Source organism: Protopterus annectens, chromosome 13.part0 (assembly GCF_019279795.1).
Source record: "Protopterus annectens isolate FY-2018-M chromosome 13.part0, PAN1.0, whole genome shotgun sequence".
Taxonomy (NCBI): domain Eukaryota; kingdom Metazoa; phylum Chordata; order Ceratodontiformes; family Protopteridae; genus Protopterus; species Protopterus annectens.
The window spans coordinates 202,392,811-202,414,521 of NC_056747.1; the positions used below are offsets into that span (position 1 = coordinate 202,392,811).

The 21,711-nt window shown below is 38.7% G+C and overlaps 1 protein-coding gene across 1 annotated transcript in view; it reads right to left on the bottom strand.

The window, feature by feature from the left end:
• Positions 1 to 245: 245 nt before the first annotated feature.
• Positions 246 to 21,711, bottom strand: part of PEAK3 (PEAK family member 3) — a 269,285-nt gene continuing 247,819 nt past the window's right edge. The window contains exons 3-4 of the mRNA XM_044090776.1: positions 9,932 to 10,620; positions 246 to 1,525 (exon numbers count right to left, since the gene is read on the bottom strand). Of these exons, the coding sequence (XP_043946711.1) occupies positions 464 to 1,525; positions 9,932 to 10,620 (1,751 nt within the window). The 3' untranslated portion in view covers positions 246 to 463. The remainder of the gene's footprint in view (positions 1,526 to 9,931; positions 10,621 to 21,711) is intronic.

Below are 21,711 nucleotides of genomic sequence, written 5' to 3' on the forward strand. Positions count from 1 at the left end.
ATATATATATATATATATATATATATATATATATATACAGATTTCCAGTGAAAAACAACAAACATTTGTGATCTCATTAGCAGAGGAACATAAATAAGACAATTCATATGACAAGTGGAAAAAGAGGCAATAAGTTAGCTAAGATCTGCAGTTGGACATATACTTAGGGAATGATCATGCATGCCTATAAAATAAACAGAGAATATGTTACTATTTCCTAATTTTCTTAATTCCTTAGCTATTGCTTGCAAAAATGCTGTATGACAATGTTTAACAATTATAAGAAATGTTCAAAGACACATAAGAGCAAACATTGCTACACTGGAACACTTCTAATGGCCAATTTGAAATGTCTTGCTGCTTTGTATGACTGACATATATTTTTGTAAGACCAACATGGAATATATTATGTAAGGCACAACTTTTTCAGTGGGTAGATATGAGGAAAAGCATCACTTGTGTACTACAGCTTCTGTAGAAACTTTACTGAATTATAAATTGTATCAGCTGTTGCAAAGGTAAAATACTGACAACAAAACCAGTCTTCTAGCCCTAACATACTTCCGGTGTCCATAATTGTGTTTGCAAATTTCAGCACTAGTAATGTTCTTTTTATCTCCAACCAGTGCTGAATTAGCAAATAAGAAGTGGGCTGTTCCTTAGTTAGTGGCATACGTGGCCCCCACAGTAATGCATCCAGAATGTGCTTTGCTTGGTTGATATGTATTCTCTTGTGAGGGTCGTTGTGCAGCAGATGCTGAACCAGTAGTTGCAGACCCTGAGAGTAGACTGACTGGCGCTGGATTTGTGGCAGTTCTTGCACCTGGTATTCCTCCAGACGCAGCTTGGAAAGCTTTTCGAAGGGGTTTGGAAGATGTAGAAGTTCATAGATTAGTATGCCCACTTGAAATTCGTCAGCCATTTTGTACTGAGATGTTGGTAGGAGTTCTGGTGCTAGTCTGGATGTTTTCACTGGGTCTGCCGTTGACATGTGCTTAGCTTTGGAGAAGTTGCTTATTATCAGTCGAGGAAGCAGCGGCTTTTTGGATTCACCATTATTTTCTTGCTCACCGTCTTTGTGCACTATGGAGTTCACCAGTAGTAGGTTTTCAAGCTTCAGATTGCAATGAGCAATATTCTGGGACTTTAGGTGCTGAATTCCTGAACACAGCTGAAGAAGTAGAAGGCAGACATGACGCTGATAGGTATCAGGCTCAGACATGTGAAAATCCTCAGATTCCTTCACAAACTCAGCCAAGGTTTTGTAGGGGGCCACTGGAGAGATAGCAACATTATGAGTTGTAACAGTTTCCTTCTCACCACTTGTATGCCCATTGCTGGCTATATCCAAACCTTCTCTTCCAAAACAATCTTCTCTAAGTGCCTCATGGGAAACTGACTTTTCAGAAGGCTCATGTTGCCCAATAACGATATTGGAAAAATAATTACAAATCTGCTGAATGTTAAAATGTGGTTTCATATCTTTCTGTATGGGGAGCTCTTGTACAGGTTTCTCTTTGTAGACCTGGTTCAAAAAAACAAAATAAAACAAGGAACAACATTGCACAAGTCATGTTACTATAAATCTGAAAAAGAAAATACAATGCACTGTTTTATCATACTGCATTTCATATGCATTCGAGATATGTTAGCTATGACTTCTGCATCATTACGTCTATAGACAATTATGGGTAAATGCATAAAAAAATATTTTGAGGCGAATGTCAAGTTTATCCATAATAAGACTAAACTTGACTAAAATCTGTATAATTTGTTGTTTGCAATGTTAACGTATTTAAGGCACCGTATACGACTATTATTTGCAAAACAGTAGATTCTAACAAGTTCCAAAATCGTGTCACTTGAATTCTTAAGAAAAGTACAGTTGTGTAAAATCTTACCATAATGGTAGATGTCCTTGCATTCACTGCTGCAGTATTCTTAACATATGGGAGAGTGCCAAAGGTCAAGAGGAAACGTGGGAGGAGGGAAAGGAGCAGAAGAGTCCCCTAAAAAGCCATGAAGAATGGCACTTGCAAAACCAGCCGTAGCTCTAGAGATACCATCCAACTTGTAGTGCTAGGTAAAGGTATGCACAAATGCCAGATAGCTGCTTCAAGAACAGAATTAGTATCTAAGCCCTTGAAAAAAGCACCAGAAAAAGCCACAGCTCTAGTAGAATGAGCCCTGACTGAAGAGGGAAGGCTTTTGCCGTGAAAAGTGTAACAAAAAGGAAGAGCCTTAGAAATCCAACAAGAAAGTTTGCTTGGATACAGCAAGTCCCAAGGATCTAGGATAAAAATAAACAAATTGATCAGATTTTCTAATAGCCTTAGTCTTATCCACATAAACCTTGAGTTGCCTTTGCACATCCAAAGTATGCAGCACCCTCTCACTGACAGTTTGTGGAGAGGGGAAAAAGTAGGCAGATTAACAGACTGATTAAGTGATAGCTCATTAACCACCTTAGGCATAAAATGCATACTGGCTCCATTTGGCTAGCTTAGTTTCCTTGTTTATGTTTACTTCACAAATATACTTGGTCTGAGGATGTTCCAAGAGCTTATCTTTTTATTCCTGATTCCCTTATAACCGGCCCATAAATCTTTAAAATACTGCAGTAACCTTTGTTTCCTGGCACTGTGACATTTGTCACAAATATGATAAGCATGCCATTTTCACGTAGATTGTCAATGACAACATTTTAAATACTCACTCCTAAGTCACTTCCATTTCATCTGATTATTTTTATAGGCAGATAGTTAAGGTTATAGCAGAAAGGACAGACTAAAAGGCAAAGAATGGACTATAAGGTAGACCACATGGCAAAGCCCTATTGGAATAGTTTTTTCTTTGTGCCTTTTGCCTTCCCACATGCCAACCAAACCCATTTGTCCCCTATTGATAGCTGTGTGGCCAGTGATTGAAGTCTGAGCAGCTTGGATGAAGCTATTGTCCAGGAAGGCATGAAGGTTGTTAGGTGCCACAGCAGTCTGGGGACTACTGGCCTTCTACTACCTTGCCTCTTTACAAACTAGCAAGGGACCCATAAGGGAGGGCATAACTGACCATCAGTTCCCTGTCTCAGCCCCCCAGCTGCTTCCACTTTTTTCTGGTTTGTCTTTGGCTTTAACTAAAAATGATCTCATTAGTTTGGACAACAAGGGCATATCCAGTTAAGCCTTAACCCCCCCCATTCCCTGCTGGCTGTATGAGGGCTCACATCGCTGTGAGGGTCTCCTCTGCTCACGCCTGTACTTGCATGTACCCACATAGACAGGGTGAGTTACCATCACTAGTTTGGGAGTACCAAGGTCATATCCCATGTTTTCTGGCTATAACTTTATCGCTGTCAAGCCTCCATTTGCTGGTGCCAAGCAATTAAATGGACCATCATTCCCATATTACAGGAAAGGAAAGCCAACATCGGCCACTTACTCCCATCCTCTTCTGTCCGGCTTCTCCACAGCATAAGCTGATAATTAACCTCAAGTCATCTGGGTTGTAGTCAGAGCTTTATCCCTGTATACTACAGAGCTGGGCTTAGTCCTGTTACAAAAAAAGTGTCAATAAATACAGAAAAAAAGGTCTGTTTGTGCACCTTTTGGTCAAATTTTGTGAAATTCAGGAAATTTTTTGGGGTCTTGGTTAGAGTCATTGACAAAGCAGGTGTGCAACCAGCAGCAACACGTGCCTCAAGTAGGGTCTCCCCTAAAGGAAGATTTCCATTTACCCTTACCTGCGCAGATTTTGGGGCAGCCACTGGGAGAATATTATGGTTGGTAGCTATGGGGGGAAATGGCTATAATGTCTGGTTAATGGCAGATTTCTGTTTTATGAAATTTTACTGGTTCATATGCTGATACTAGCTAAGCAAGCAGTCACTAAAACTACTAAGAAAATAGCAGAATATGCCCTTTGAATTACAATAAAATTCAACAGTGTTGTGTACTATGTGCTACATTCCCTGTGGTGTCCATGTAGTTTTTACTACGTGTTTTAACTTTCTTTATTGAGTATACAGTATAATCTCGAGGTTGGAGTATAATCAAAGTGCATAGATATAGTCACATGAAAGAATGTAATCTTCCTTGAGCATATAGTAGTTTATACAGGCTTAAACCCTCAAGAAAGATCTTTAGGATGTGATTATATTTGATAATTGTGAGTACAGTGACTTCATGGTATTCTGTGAATGTGCAATAACAGAGCAGTCAGTTTCATTTAATTTGCCCCCAAACTTTAAGGTCAAATCTTGTAAAAAAAATGGTACTGTTTACTTTGCCCAGAGATAGACTTCTTTGCAAATTAATCTGTGGAACCTACAACTAAAAACAAAATGTTTGCATTAACAATCGTGTGTTTTTGTGGAAACTGCAGTTTGTCCTGAGTTTTAGCAGCCCCTTAAGTTTGTTACATAATAGAGAAAAATACTATTAAGCTCTATGCACAGGAGGGAATGAGGGGCCTATTCCCCATAGAAAACAATTTATGTGAAATTTTACTGATTTAAGCTAAATGCAGTTTTGATGGATGGTCTACAGTTCACTAACATTTGATGACTCCATTTTCAGTCAGTAGGTATCCTACAAAAATAGCTACTTTGTCATATGTATATTACTATGGACCCTGTTTCAGATAAATAAGACCTTATGTAAGGTTTTGTAAATGTTTCCCATTGGAGGCACAGTATGTGAACATTTGCAAAACAAATCTCATGTTCTAATTCTGGTCTGATTCAGGCATTCTTTTCGTGGTGAGCAACGATTTTTCCAGTGTCTTCTGTTGTGAAAATATTCTTTTAAAAGTAGTTTTTTTGTTTTACAGCACTTTAGGGATACTTTTGTGTTCCTTTAACACTGGTATGCTACTGGTTAAATGAATGCACCCCTAGAGTCCTAGCATATAACACCACAAAGACACAAAGAACACTAAATGATCAAACATGTGGCCGACACCATGGAAAGCCTTTTAGGTCACAAAGCGGCATTGATGATAGAAATGAGCAGCATTTAGCTGTCTCAAAAGAAAATGAAGTAAGCAAGTCCATTGGATTGGTGCAGATAGAACGTATCTGAAGGCTTGTGGATGATGATGTGTTGAAAATAAACAAACAGGATGAGCCAGGTGACAGTTCTGCTGTTTTATGGGTTGAAATGGGAGATGATAATTTTTTTGGAGGTGCTGAGGATGGTAATATGGAAAAGGAACCAGGTGATGTGGCAGCAGAGAATGCAGAAGTGGAAACTTCTGCAGTAGTCATAGAAAGTAAAACAGGAAAACAGCAATGAACTGAGGTGTCCAGTTTTGTGCTAGTGGAGATTGCAGCAGTTAAAATGTATGCAGTAGTGACAACGGTTAAAAAAGGAAAACTGCAACAAACGGTAAGTAAAACTGTTTTTAAATAGAAGAGAAGGCCAACTGCGAGCATAAAAACAAACAAAAAAAATGAGACTAATAGGTAGATATTATGTACAGGACAATTTAGCAACTGTTGAGGGATTTAAAGCTTAAGAAATGCAGTCTTTTATACATACAGGGACAGAGACTTTCTATGAGTCAACATTTGAATCTGAGGGACCGATGATGAAATTTCTGGAACTGTGTGACAAAAAGCAGGACATTTATCCATGGAGCAATTATTTGTTTTCTGGTAGTAACTTAGTGTACTTTTCAGTTTAGGTTAACTGGAAGAAGACGTTAAAAATTGTATGCAGAGCTTGTGTGAAATTGTTGACAACATTGTGAAAGTTAGACATAAGGGAAACTTATGGAATGGATGGTTGAGATTGGAAGCTGCTTTGAAATGTTAAAAAAAGGGTAAAACACTTGCCAAGTTTTATTTTTGTGGCTGGTCCTAGAGGGACATTAAGATATGCTGGCCAGCCTAAAACATGTCTGCTTTGTGGAGACTTTTCTCATTTAATTAAAGATTGTGATATGATACAATGCAACCAGTGTGATGATAAAGGACATACAGCAATAAGGTGTGTGACTGAATGCAGGCTGTGTAAAAAAGGGATAGCTTAGGATGGACTGTCAAGAATAAACAGTAAATAATGAAGAAGGGGAAAGGGGGAGACAGGAAAAAAGCATACATGAGGAAGGACAACAGTGGCTGAGGAAGAAGGTGAACTAGCTGAAGAAGAAACTGTGGTACTTTTCCGTTATCAGGGCAAACATTCGGTCACTGAGTTCTGAATATAGTCTATTTTCATGTCTTTAAGGTGTCCGTCTTTTAGGTGTTCATCTTAACATGTGTATAAAAAGTAGAAGTCATTTCTTTCTTTTTGAAATAGTTTCCATACTACACATGCTTGCAGTAACTCCTTAAAGACACAATGATACACTGCATTCAGAGCTCAGCAACCGCACGATTATGTCATCTACCAAGCAAGACTGGTGCCAAAGCCTGGCTTAAAACTCAATGCCAAAAAATGTATAATGGTACCCTTGGGGAAGCTGGCCACCCTAGAAAATTACCTTATTGATAATGCACCCCTAAAAGTGGAGCCAGTAGTCAGGGTTTAGGGACATATGTGGATAGTAACCTGGCTTTTTATCAACATATGTCTAAGGTGGTAAGGAGATTATCCTACGTTGCTTAACATAAGCAATGGCATGGCCTGTAGGTCCAAAGAGGTTATAGTTCCTCTGTACTCGGCTCTCATCAGACCTGTCATTCATTAGAATGTCCCTTTCATATGTACCTGACCAGGCACAAGTAGCAAGTGGAACTACCACAGAGGTTCCTCACCAAAACAATACGGGGTGTAAACAATGTGTCTTATGCAGGTTGCCTCAAAGTCCTATTTCTATACTCGGTTTCTGAAGACTGTTGAGAGGCAATCTGTGCCTGGCATATAAGGCATCCTTGGATCCCACTCTGATGGACCTTTTGCACATCTACAAAACAAATAGCATCAGAACTACTCAATCTAGGGACCTGAACCTTGATTTCAACATAAATAGGACATACTGGAGTGACAAGTATGTGCCACAGAAATTCTCCTCCTCTGGAACGGACTTCTCATCCACGTGAAGCAGAGATCTTCCCTAACCCTATTCAAGCGTAACGTGGAAGAGGGGATGGGAACTTGGAAATTCACCCCAGGTTTAGCATGTAAATATACTCCTTAAAATGACCTCTAAGGCTCAGAAAACATTTGGGATACATTTGGATGCATGACTAGGCTTATATATGCCCCAGTGTCACTAGCCTAGTATACATCCACGAACCACCTATGAACCTATAGTGATACAGTTGTAATGGATTTTTCAGACCATTTAGCAGCATGGATGGAGGTGATGGAAGAAATGGATGTAAGGGAATATATTAAAATAGGAAAGGGAATAAAAAGAATAAATGAGGAATTATGGATTGAAATTGGATTGTAGAAATAACTGCAGTTACGGAAGGATCATATAACCAAGGTGGATGTCTATAAAAACTGGTATGAGTGGTGGACTGAATTTAAAAAGAAGTATAATAAGTGTGTTTTTCAGTTGCAAGATGATGTAAGAATGGAAAGAAAGAGAAATAATGGGAAAAGGTATTGAAATGTATTGCAGAATTTAGAAAATAATACAAGAAACTATTATGATATAGAAAAAGACATAAAATAAATTGAGAAAAACTAAGACATTAATGTTGAGGCAGAGATATTATTTACAAGGGAGATGGGAGGAGATTTCTGCATATTTGAATAAAATAGTAATGGAGGATATTAGCATAACGAGAGAAACTGAAAATGTAAAAAGAGAAGTAAGTGAACATAAGAGGAAATTATGAGCATCGCACTACACCATATGGAAAATAATGACATTTCTAGAACAAGTTAAGGAAGAATTTCAAAAAGAAATTACTACTAGTGAATTAGATGAAGTACTTAAGAAAGTAAATGCTGATTCAGTATGAGATCTAGATGATATTGGGTATGGAATGTAAAAGCAATACATGGACTGGTAAAGAGGGTATTTTGCAAATGTACTGAATGGATGGTTGAAGGAAGGTTTTGTTTATGAAGAGTTATGTAGTGAGGTATTAAAATTTATATGGAAGAAAGATGGGAAGAATAAAATAAAAATATGGAGACCCCATTACACTAAAAACACAGATTATAATTTGTTTATGGGAATAATACAGAGGAAAATGGAAGGAAGGATGTTGGATATTATGGAAGAAAGTATATATGATGTAAACGGAAGGGATATCAGTAAATTGTTGATGATGTTATAAGTAAAAGGGAAGATGTGAAACTTATGGTAGGTGACATTAGCAAGGCATTTGATACAGTGAGACATGATAATTTGCGGGATGTTATGGAGAAGTATGGAATAAGTGATAGAATTAGGAGACTGTGTATGTTAGCATATCAAAATAATAGGGTGAGAGTGTTACCGAAGGGGAGGCTGAGTAAAGCAATATGCATGAAGTGTGGTATAAGACAAGGATGTCCCATGCATGGAATATTGTTTACATTGGTAATGAATGTGATAGCGAGCGAAGTAGCTTATAAAATGAAATATGCTAGATATGTGATGCAACAGGAGGTGGTGATACTGGTTGTTTTGACATATGCTGATGATATAGTTGTAGTCACTAAGAACTAAATATTGATGAAGGGGGTAGTGGTTTGTCAGAATGGATGTTTAAACGTAGAATAAAGATAAAAATAAGGGTTAGGGTGATGTGGCAAAAATTGGGGGTGGTAGTGGTGTATTTTTCAATTAATTAAATGTCTTTGCTAGGAATAAAATTTGAGAAAAATGATGTAGTTATGATGCAGTGGGAAGGCTTGAGTAAAGAAATGAAAGAAATATATCTTCTGTGGAGAATGTATAGATTAGTGTTTAGGAAAAAGGTTTATCCGGCAAATTCATTATTAATGGGAAAACTAACATATATGTCAAATATTTTTATGATCTCAGTAAAATATGAAAAGGAAATTGTGTTATTGGTATTTTCTTTCATATGGGGTTCAAACCTGAACTTAGTGAAAAGAGGTATGTTGCAGTAGCATAGCTAGGGTGGGGTGAAAGGGGCAACTGCCCCAGGCACAAAGTGTTGGAGTGATCTGATGACCATCCATTGTGCTGATCACTCTTAGTGTTATACTGGCTTTTAAAAGCCAGTATTGTATTTGCGGTCAAACCTGAGCATTGTAGCGATCTGTGTGTGGTCTAACTTTAGCAACTAGTTTGATACAGTTTAAATTAAAAAAAAACTTATTTTTAACTAAAATGTGATGCTGTAGCACTGGCCTGCATGCAGGATATAACTTTAGCAACTGTTTTCTGCATTTGTAGTTATGATACTTCACATGGATGGGAAGTCTGTTCCATAGAAGAGGAATTCTCTGAGATACATACCTTTCCCTCCAGTATGTCCAGTAGCAAGACATATGTATGCCAAAGGAGGCTTTATATTCAGTGACTGGCCTAATGAGGGCTAAGTAAAAAGGGGGGAGGTGACAGCCCTAGATCTATACACAATCCCTTTGTTTATAAGGTGTACAATATAGAAAGACTTTCTTGCAACAATAGACACATGTTGGTCAAAAGTTAGGTCACTGTCCACATAAGTTTCCAAATCCCGAAGAACTGGGTCAGCTCTAAGGGGCGTATTTGTTAATGTGGTTGTTCCCTGGGGTAGATTACTTTCAAAGGGATACAATAATGCATTTTTTTGGCATTTAGTTTCAGTCCATGATTTCTGCACTGGTTATTTGAGACAAACCTTCCTGCAGGATGGCTAAGTGATTTGCAGTCATATGCAAAACTAATGATTCCCATGTCTTATATGTAAAAGAAAGGCTTGTTTAAGACATAAAACTTCATTATAGAAATTTGGTTCCTGATAAATGCAAGGAACAGATTACTTGTACCATACAAAATGCTGCTTTGGCTGTAACAGTAATAAAAAGTTTACCTTTGCTGTAATGGAATTTGCAAAGCAAGAGATGCAATCAATATTATAATAAAATGCATCTCCTGCCTCACAACTTGGTGCACCGTTAAGAACCTTAAAATCAGACCACTTCTTTCGACTGAGATCTACATTTGATTTGTTTTCCGTGGACAGAGAGTCCCTGAGCTTTAACGTCATCTCATGCAGGAAATGCCATCGACATTCATTCATTTTTTGAAATACTTCATCTTTGTCTCCAAAATCCTTAAAATAAGCAATTAGATGCTCATCTGGTGTGGAGAAGTTTAGATATGGCAAGCTGAACTGAGAGGGGACTGCAGCTGAAGATATTTCTGACATATTTTTTGGGCTGTCTGAGAGTCCACAATCAAAACTATATGAAGTGGAGATTTTTTTTTGCACCATGTGTTGTTCTCTGAAGTTCTGTGTCGAGGTGCATATTTCCATGTTGTTTGCCTCTTTATGTATGGGGGCATAGAAACCCTGCTCTCCTTTCATGACCCCATACGTAAGATTGTCATATTGCATGCCTATCCATTTTCCAAGAGGTAAAGAGTGTGTTCTGATCAGTTTCTTTTGTGGTAGAGGTGGGGGTTGGCAGTCATCAAGTTTGACCTCAGAAAATGTTCTTTCTTTCGTTGCAACTTTTCTAGGATTCTTTACAGGTTGTATTTGGGAACGCACGAGTCCTAAAAGGAAAACAATAACAAAAAGGTAGATCATCACACAAATACATATCAATAAATTAACATTTTTTAATGTTAAGAGTACAGCTGAAAGACAAATGTTGTTATTTTAAGGTGAAATTAATAAAACCATCTAAATCATGTGTGTTATATGTATATTGTAGTTAACATGGCTTCTTAATTAATAAAACCATCTAAAGCATATGGGTTATATGTACATTGTAGTTAAAATGGCTTCAAAATTAATATAACCAGCTAAATCATATTTGTGCTATATGTATACTGTAGTCATCATGGCTTCTTAATTAATATAACCAGCTAAATTATATGAGTTATATGTATACTGTAGTTAACATGGCTTCTTAATTAATATAATCAGCTAAATTGTAGCAGGTTTTCCACACAGCCAAGATTGCACCATTTGGGGAGCTATTTGTAATAAATACTGAGGGAAAGAAACCAACCATAGAGTTAAAACAGGTTACTTTCTTTATCACAGTTGACTTATATTGAAGGAGGGATCTTTATTTCCAGATAGTTCTTGTCCTGATGATTGGATGTGCAACAGAACATTGATTGAGGCACAGGTGATTCACAGGTGACCCGAGTATGAGTAAGGACAGCTTTGCTGGGAGAGGAAGGAGTAAGTGGAATATTGCCTGCTGGCCTTCATCACAGAGTGAAGGATGAGGGATCAGGGTGTTGGAAATCATCCACTAGTAGAGAAAGACAGTGGGTTGCTAGCAGGCCTTACAACATCAATGGAGGAAATAGAACTTCCTGCCGGGAAGAAGTACCAACAGGAATGCACATGCTCAGCCAATGTAAAGACCACTATGTACTCTGCTGACTTTGGGACGGGGGTGGGGTGGGAAACTAAGTGTAGGGTGTAGTTAAGTCTATGCAGTATGATGATGGACTGCCCTCTGCCCCACTTGACTGTCAACCCCTAAGGGATTGAGTCGTCAATAGGATGTCATCTAGGGGGAAGTCACTACCCAAGTGAAGAGGTTGTGGCAATTTGCCTTTTCCATGGAGCCCATTTAGAGGAAGGCAAATTTACATTTGGCTGAATTCTACAAAGTGTATCAAGAAGTAGAAATTAATTGTTGCCTAAGTGCTGTGTTTCTCAAAACTCATAGCATTTACTGCAAACACAACTGGTATAAAACCTGATATGGTATTAGGTCAGTGTTGTGTATATATTTATGAAGCTGTAGCAGCTACACTTGACACATATGCACAAATGTACCATAGTGGACAAATTCTGTATTTTATAAGTTACATCAGCTGAAGAGTAGGGGGAAAAAAACTTGCATTATTTGAACACCCCAGCTAAGCTGTGGTTTGGCACCTATGTCTCTAACGGACACAGGCAATTTGTAAATGGTTCTTTTCCCAGGCCCTGGCTTGTAAATGTTTCATCTTCCAAGCCCCTTCTTACATTTATCAAGGGTATCAGAACTTGTCAGAGATTTGGAATGCATGGCTAGGCTTAAAAAGGCCCTTGTGGTCATTAGCCTAGTAAACACCTATGAACCTATGAATGTATAAACATAATTGTACAGGTTAGAGGATGTCAGTGAATATTGGCAACCCACTTCAGTCACAATGTGTTTCACTTTTAAAAGATAACAGTTAGGAATTTTTTCATTGTCTTTAATTTGCTTTATACACTTGTCATTTGCTAATGCATTACTTCATTTTTTTTCCTATGGCCATACCACCCTGAATGCACGTATCTCATCTGATTTCTCTTATTTCTGATCTCTAAAAGGAAACAGACACACAAGTTTAGAAAGGCAGTCAAGAAACACGGAAGCAACCTGGCATACTTCTCTTTGGCCCATGACAGAGGCATGACTAGCATGGCTGCTGGTAAATAAGTATGAGAAATGGAAGTAAATGTCTGGCGAGGGATGATATGGCATCTGGCAATACTATATATGAACCTTCTCATGCATGTTATGCCTTCTGTTCATCTCTTTTACTATCAAATACCATTTCTGCTACTCTAACTTGCAGAGATATGCATATTTTACCATATTTTGACAGTATTTGCAAAATGTGGTATCATTGCATCATATTGTCAATTGTAGGTGTTCTTCATTAGATCACTGGGTAGTGCAGTGGTGCAGCGGTTAATGTTATCACCACACAGCAAGAGGTTCTGTGGTTCGATTCTCAGGTGGGGTGCCTTCTCTGTGAAGTCTGCATACAATTCCTGCATTTGCATGGGTTTCCTCTGGGTATTCCGGTTTCCTCCCACATTCCAAAGACATGCGTCTGGAGCTTTTCTTCCCAGGCCTCTGCTGAAAATAGGCTCTGTCTTAGTCAGACTTTCCTGGTCAACAAATGATAAATAAATAAATGTAATAAACTATTGTAGTATTCAGCATTTATGAAGTGTTTCCTGCTAAGGATACTGTATATCCAGCCAGCGTAGAAAAGTTTAGGCATCCACCGCATGCACCATATGTCTGAACTGTGACCTTTGCATGAGACTGCATGCTGTTTTTTGAGATGTAAGAGCATGAAAATTCTCAGAACTTTCTTGCTGCCTGTCTGTGAATGAAGACTTTGTCAGCATTGCATTCTGTCAAATGTATGGTCAGCTCCACTTGCAAATATTTGTTGGAGGATAAGTACCTCACTGGATAATCTTCCTCGCTGCTGTTGAAAATTTATAGTAAAATAAACTGTTATGTCAGTGTGGTCAGCAGATATCCCATAAAGACAAACATACTATTTGTCTTTTTGCTCAGATCCCAGGCACAATTACAGAAACTATTCTATTTGTCAGTCTTTTGTACCTAAAATCATAAGAGGATGCCTTAACTCCTTAGATGTTTACATTAAAAATAAGAGACTTACGGCTCCACTTTGCTCCAAGATGGTTTCTGAGTTGTTGCTCTTCAGTATAAAAAATAAAAAAATCTAAAGGAAAGGCTAAGTCTTCTGAGAAATCTACTTCTTTTAGTTAGTCAGAGTTAGACGTCTACATTAAGGCACTTGGTCAGGCCCCTCAGCCTGTCTGATTTTTGTACCTGTGGCCTCTTTTGGGTCATCTCAGGAGGCAGGCATGGCACAGAGCCTGAATATGTCCAGACTGACAGACATGATAACCAGTACTGCTGCAAAGGGAGAACTATGGTTGATTCTGTCAGAAGAAACCAGGAAAGTTCACCAGCTGTTAGCCTGAGAATGCAGGTAGCATTATGGAGGTGCATCTGGCTACTTCTCCTTTACACATTGCTTCTGTGGAAACTCCAATAAAAGGAGGCAAAATGGCAGACTTATGTACCCTATTGCTATCCCATCTCCTTTTTAAGAGACTCTAAGGAAGAGTGGTTTAGCTTTTCCCAGGGGACATTTAAAGCTATCATGGCTTTTCAGTCTTTACAATTACCTTCTCCTCTGTCCGTTTCTACTCCTCATAACAGAAAAAGACCTTTCTTCTGATTCAGGGCCCGATGACCTTGATTATGCATTGTATTATAACTGCAGTCCTCTTTGGGTTTTGAGTCAGAGATGGATGACACCATGTCCTCTGATGAAGAGCTCACTTTTGCAAATACTATTTATAAGATGAAGGAACATTTTAAAATAGGAAGGCAAACAGTTATCAGATTCACAAAAAAGGTATTATGACCTCTTGAACACGGAGGTGCCTGCTCAAACACTCTGCTATACCTCTAGTTCTATAATCTCTAGAAGATACCTTTATATCAACTTTTTTTTGTTCAAGATTTCCAATCCCATACACTTAAGAAGTCTGACAGATTTCATAAAGTACCAGAATCTCAAAAGTTCATATATAAAAATCCTTTGTCTGATCCTGTTTTTATTTTGTTGAAATCAAATATGGTATCTGAACTACTACCCTTCCACCAGTGCTCTCCCAAATAATGAGGATCATAGTGTCATGGACAGGTATCGTAAAAAAGTTTACATATTGGCCACCCTGTCCTTTGGGGCATCAGCTATCAGACAAACATAACTTGATACTTTTTCTTTCATTTTGGATAACATGGCCAAGGTGGATTTTGATGTTCTGGACTTGGTCACTTAGTCTTCCTTACAAGACATGATCACTTATGCATTTAAAGTGGGGAGGCATTCCATCGAATGCAGGTATGACGCAGCTGATGTCTCTTCTAGATTAGCTGCCATGGATTCAGTTCTTAGAAGATATGCTTGGCTGAGGCTTCAGTCTATTCCATATTATTTGAAAGCCAAACACTAATGGATGCTCCACTAGATAAGGACAACCTTTTGGCAATTCCTCTACAGTGATATTCAAGAAATGAGAGGAAAGGGTAAAGTTATTCCAGGGGTTAAACAGTTGCTTATTTCCCCTATTCTAAAGTTTCAGAGAAACTATCCCACCAAATCAGGACCTTTCTATCATAAGCCTCAAAAAGATTTTCAATAAAAAGAGAAAACTTTCCTAAAAAACAATAAAACAAACCCAAAATCTGACTTGAAACGACCAAAAGGTTCCTTTTCTGACATAAATACGAACTTCTGATTATCTTCTTCAGCTAACTCACAACTTGGACACCACCCTTCCAAAATGCAGGAAAACTTTATCTTTCCCTTTTGGCAGCTCATAACTGTGGAAACTTGGGATTTAGACATAATAAAGAACAGAAGCAGGCTTCGATGGGATTCTCCTTCCATTCCTTCAGAAATCCTTCAAGTCCCAACAATCAACAGCACCCTGTTATACCAGTCAGGATGGCTGCTTGATTTGGTCTACACTGAAACAAGAAACCTTTAAAGGCCCCTCATGTTGTAAACAATATATTTTTCTGTTTAGGTTTTACTCTGAACTTAAAGAAATTAGCCATGGATTTGACCTATTCTTTGGTGTTCCTCGGATTCATTCTGGACACTTCCATCATGATGGTATTTCTTTTTCCAGTCAAGACTCAATTTCTTGGAACTTACTTTGTAACTCTGACAAATATTCAAATGACCTTAGCAAAAGAGAGAGAGAGGTCTTGAGAGCCCTGGTATTCATGACAACAACAATATTAATGATTACAAATATAAAACTTCATATGAGGAAAATTCAGTGATACCTCAAACTGATTTGTTTCCAATACGGTCATTCTCTGTTTTTCCTAACCCTTTAATTTTGCGAAGAAATAGATTTTTGGTGGCTCAGGTAACAATCAATCAAATCCTCAGCAGATAGTTGCAACAGATGCCTCAGATTTTGCATGGAGTGCCTCTTCCAAATGTGTCAAAGTCCAGAGAGTTTTGTTCATGCAATACAAAAAGAAGCGCATAAACATCAAGGACATGATGGCACTAATTTATGCCCTTCAAACTGTGTGTCATCCCTGCAACCCGAGACCATTTCAAATAGTGACAGACAGTACAACTGCCATGTGGTACATCAACAAACAGGGGGCACATTCCCTATACATACTTGCTATGATAGCCTGGGAGCTCACAATTCAATACTTACTTCAGGCTGTTTACATTCCTTCAGAACAAAACATTATGGCAGACTATTTGAGCAGATCTGAGGCAGATCCTCGTGAATGGATGTTGAAGCCAGAAGTCATTTTTCAGATTGCCCACTGGGGAAAGCTCTTCAGATAGTAATTTCTGCCTCCATTCTAAACAAACACCTCAGGCTATTTTTGTACCAGAATCACCTGCAATGAAGCTTGGAGAAGGGATGCCTTTTCATTTCCATAACAAGGGAAATTCTTTAACGCCTGTCCTCCTTTCCTTCTCATTCTAAAGGTCCTTCTGAAGACTCAGAAAGACAGACCAAAGATGTTGTTGGCGATACCCTTTTTGCCCAGGCAACATTAATTCTACCTTCTTTTTTGTGTAACCAGGGGCAATCTCCACAACTTACCCCACAGGATGGACTTGCTCACTCAGGAAAAGTGCTGTCTCATGCATCAAGACCTCATGCCTTTCAATCTCCTAGTCTAACTGATGGGCTCTTGATTTCTTTCCAGCACCTTTACGCTGAGAATGTGCTGCAGGTATTAAAGGAGACAAACCTACTACTAGAAAATCTTATGTTTAAAAATGGTGGAGATTTTTCTATATGGTCCCACAACAGAGGTCCGGACCCATCTCATGTTAGAGTCTCAGTGATACTCAAATATTTGTATGAGTCGCTCTACTCAGGCTTAACATTCACATCTATTAAAGTGCATCTGTCAGCCATGTCAGCTTGTTTTTCTATTGAACTCCCTCTTTCTTCACTCTATAGGGTCAAAGAGTTTCTTACAGGCATCCTCCATATCGAACCCACTAGAAAATCAGTCCCTCCTCCTTTGGACCTGAATTTTGTTCTGTAAAAACTAACTTTATCTCCTTCTGAACCTGATATCATTGCTTCTGTAAAATTATTAATGTGAAAGGCAGTGTTATTAATTGCCCAAACCTCAGCCAAAAGAGTTGCAGAAGGTTATATGTTTTCCTCCTTCCCAAGACTTCCATACAGACAGGTCTAGTCTTAGAACTAACCTTTCCTTTATGCCTAAAATTGTTACATAATTATTTCTAAATCAATCTAGCTAACTTCCTGCATTATATAACAATCCTCAAAATAAAAAAGAGAGAGAGAATTCTCCATTTGCTTGATGTTCACAGACAGCTAAGATTCTATTTGGGAAGAACATAAAAAAGAAGATCAGAACATCTTTCCAACTCTGTATCTCCAATGAAGGTAAGTAGTTAGAGCTACCAGTCACTAAAAAGACCATTTTCAGGTTAACTTTCTCTTTATATTTCTTTTTGTTACTATTTCATGGCAAATCTCTTCAGGGCCAATTAAATACCTGTTCCATTGGAACCATGACTTCCTCAGGAGCCTTCTCCAAAGGCATGGATTCTAAATCCATATTGGAGCTATGACTTCCTCAGGAGCCTTCTCCAAAGGCATGGATTCTAAATCCATAATGGAGCTATGACTTCCTCAGGAGCCTTCTCCATAGGCATGGATTCTAAATCCATATTGAAGGTGACTTCCTCAGAAGCCTTCTCCAAAGGCATGGATTCTAAATCCATATTGGAGCTATGACTTCCTCAGGAGCCTTCTCCAAAGGCATGGATTCTAAATCCATATTGGAGGTGACTTCCTCAGGAGCCTTCTCCAAAGGCATGGATTCTAAATCCATATTGCAGCTATGACTTCCTCAGGAGCCTTCTTCAAAGGCATGGGTTCTAAATCCATATCGGAGGTGACTTCCTCAGGAGCCTTGCCCAAAGGCATGGATTCTAAATTAATATTGGAGCGATGACTTCCTCAGGAGCCTTCTCCAAAGGCATGGATTCTAAATTCATATTGGATGCAGCTGCCTGGTTTGTTCACAATTTCATAAATCATTATAATTTAGATGTGTTTTCTAGAGCCAGAGTAGTTTTTTTCTGCCAGGACCATTTTCAAGGACTACTGGACTCCAGCTATATTGCTTCAGTCTCCACACTTTCTTCTAAAAGTTTTGGGATTCATCCCATAATTAAGTAATACTGCAACAGTGCTCTACTGAAGAACATGGTGCATAAGATGTTGCCACAACATTAGATGTTTATTATTTATTTATTTTTATTTTATTTTATTTTACATTTGTTAACCGGGTTAATCTGGCTGAGCTTTTGGCTCATTTTCAGCAGAGACCCGGGGAGAAAAGCTCCTCAGGACTAGAAAACAATTTATTAAATTTTAGTAACATAGTAGTAACAATCAGCTATTGGATCTTACAAGCAGAGTCCTGCAGAGAAAAACATCTCCTCAGGTAATTCAATTATACAGAGTATTAACAATTGGCAGACAAGTATGTGAGTTGTTACAAACAAGGTTTTAAACAATTAGCAGAAGAAAATGTGACTAGTTACAATATTAATTAAGCTGCTTAGAGCAAAATGCATTAATAGTTAGGCAGATGCTTATTTAAAGTGGGCAGGATCTAGTTATATAGGAGTTTGGAAACAAGAAACAAAAGTAAGAATGGATAGTAGGAGATGTAGGGGAGGTAGAGTATAAGACACAGACTAGACAGGTAGGTTGTTTTGAGACTGTAAGAATTAAGAGTGGTTGGAGATAGAGGAAGGGAAGAGGTAGAAGAGGCAGGGGAATAGTGTTAGAGATACATTAAGAGTGAGGTGGTGAAATAGGTGAAAGGATGGTGGTTTCAGGGTGGTTGGCTACAGTGGCAAGACCACCTTGTTTTTAGGTATTTCCTTGTGGCTAATTTGAAACTTTTGCTATGCTGGAGGGATTTTATTTCCAAGGGGAGTTGGTTCCAGGATGTAGCTGGGTTATAGTTATAGAGAAGGCAGCCTATTTTGGTTTTGGGTTTGTAAATGTCTAATAATTTGTAGATATCTAATAATTCTTGATTTGAGCTGCGTAGTGTCATAGCAGGGGAATATTTGGATATGATAGTGGAGAGGCAGGGGCAGAAGGAGGGTAGATAGAGGACAGAGTGGATGATTTGTAGTTGGTATAGTTGGAGCAGCTGAGGGAATTCTAGCAAGTCTAGTTGCTGTAGTGCTAAGCAGTGGTGTGACTTGTAGGTTTGTTTAGCTGCAAATCTGGCGATCTTATTATAGGTTGTTTCAAGCTTGGAAATAAGTGTAGAATTTAGGTTTGTGAATATGTGGCAGCTGTACAGGAGTGCTGGGAGTAATAAAGTCTGGGAGAGAGTTATTTGTGCAGTGTTAGTTAAGTATTTCTTGCTACGGAAAAGGTGTCCAAGTTTCTGATGAGTTCTTTTTACCGAGTTAGTAATATGGAGATCAAACTTAAGCTGATCATCTATTGTAACACCTAGCAATTTAGTGCTAGATTCAGCTGATATGATAGTGTTGTTGCAGGATAAGATGGTAAATGTACTTTTGAGTGAGGTGATGTTTTTAGGGAGGAAGAGTAGGAGCTTAGTTTTTTTGGATTAAGTATTAGTTTGTTATTACTAAGCTAAGTCTCAATGGTGTGGAAGGATGCCTGGGTAGTTGAGTGGAGGTCAGTTGGGTTGTCAGCAATGGTTATAACAGCTGAGTCATCAGCATATTGCACAAGAGATGACTGGGGACAAGAGGAGTAGAGCAAGTTGGTGAAAATATTAAAGAGTAGTGGTCCACGTATGGACCCTTGGGGGACTCCCATTTGTACAGTGAGAGGGGAGGATAGTGCAGAGAGCCATTTAACGGATTGTTGGCAGGTAGAGAGATAGCTGGAGAACCAGGAGATAGTAGGGGGAGAGAAATGTAAGTTAGTGAGTTTATCTAGAAGGAGTGGGTGAGAGACAGTGTCAAAGGCTTTAGAAAAGTCAAGGAATAGGCATGAGACAAGTTTATTGTTATCACGAGCTAGGGAGACTATGTTGAAGAATGATATGAGTGCAGTAGTTGTACTATGCTTGGGATGGAAACCATGCTGTGTGGGTGTGAGAAGGTTTTCCTGGTGAAGGTAATACATTATCTGCTTGTGAATGCATTTCTGTAGGATTTTTGAGTGGAGAGAGTATGGCAATCGGTCTGAAGTTGGATATGTCTGAGGAGTTGCCCCCTTTGTGAATGGGTAGAGTAAAGAAATTCTTCCATACAGTGGGAACATAGGATTCAGAAATGGATCAGTTGATTAAGATGGATACAGGATAGGCAAGAGGTTCAGAGGCAGAGGCAATCTGCAAGAAGTAATAAGGTAGCATGTCAACAGATGGGGAGCAAGGTTTAAGTTTAGAGAGTAATGACTTTACATAGTTAGTTGATACTGCTTTTAGAGAGAAGGAGTTAGGAGGGTTTGGAAGAGGTATAGAGTTTGTGGGGGTGATAATGTTGTTTCTGGGGGGAGAGAATTTATTATGGAGGTTAGTGAGTTTATAAAATGATTGTTAAATTTGTTGGCTATGCCTTCAGGTGTTGCATTGGGACATGGGTTAGGAGAGGAAGGGTTTCCTGGATGAAGAGTCTGTTTAATAGAGCTCCAGAATTTCTGTGGGTCTGATTTAAGAGTAGAGGGAGGACTGGCATAGAAGTTTATTTTGTCATAAAGGTTGATTTTTTTATTTTATTTCTGAGTTCTTTATATTTCTGAAGAAGAGAAGGGGTCCTAGTTTTAGTCCACATTTTCCAAATCCTATCCCGGTCTTTCATGAGGGTTCTGGTAGATTTAGTGAGCCAGGGAGCAGTATTTGATTTGATTCTAATTGTGCGAAGAGAAGCAAAGGAGTTAAGAATGTTTAGGAATGTAGTGTTGAAGGAGTGGACAGCTTCATCTAATGGAAGAGTGGTGAGGTAAGACCAGTTAATTTTGGAGAGTTGGTGAATAAAGGAGTTAGGACAGAAATGAGAAAGTGAGCGGGTGGTAATAAATTTGTTAGGTTTGGTAAGGTGGGGAGTATGTCTGGTAACTGTTATAGGGCAGTGGTCGCTGAGGGCATTTGGAAGGGTTTGGGAGTTATGATAGTTTTGAGGGTGGGAGACCAATATCCAGTGAAGAAGAAAGCTAGGTAGGTGAGATTTATTAATGTAGGTTGGGGTTGTAATTAGCTGCTTAAACCCATGTAGGTTTATACAGGAAGTAGTGTTGGGAGCTTGTATTGTAAGCCAATCAATATTTAAATCTCCCGGTATAATTATTTCATTGTGGATGGTATGTGAGAGGCGAGATAGGATGTTTTCAGGTATGTTAATATTAGATTACTTCTGCAGTATATACACCCTCCTCCATCCCTCTGTTTTCTCCTGTAATTCTTGGCAGAGGTGAATTCCTAACTTTCTTTCTTTCCCTCTTCTTCTTTTTAAGACTGTGACCATCTCCCTGGAGTGTCAGCCTCATTCTTTTCTCTGGATCTAGAAAGCTCTGAGGATTTGTGCACACATATGTCCCTTAAGTAGCAGTATGCAGCCTCATACGTAGGTGACAGGTTAGAGGTACGCCATGTGAGGAAGGCGTCTAAGCTTTTGCAGACTAGTGCAGTGTACTGTATCCTACTGCAACAATGATTTATCTGAACAGTTTCTATTTTGATAACATCTTATACAACTGTAGTTTGCTTGTTCTCAATATTTTATACAACAATAATATGGAAGTGTGCATGGAAGTGCTTGAGG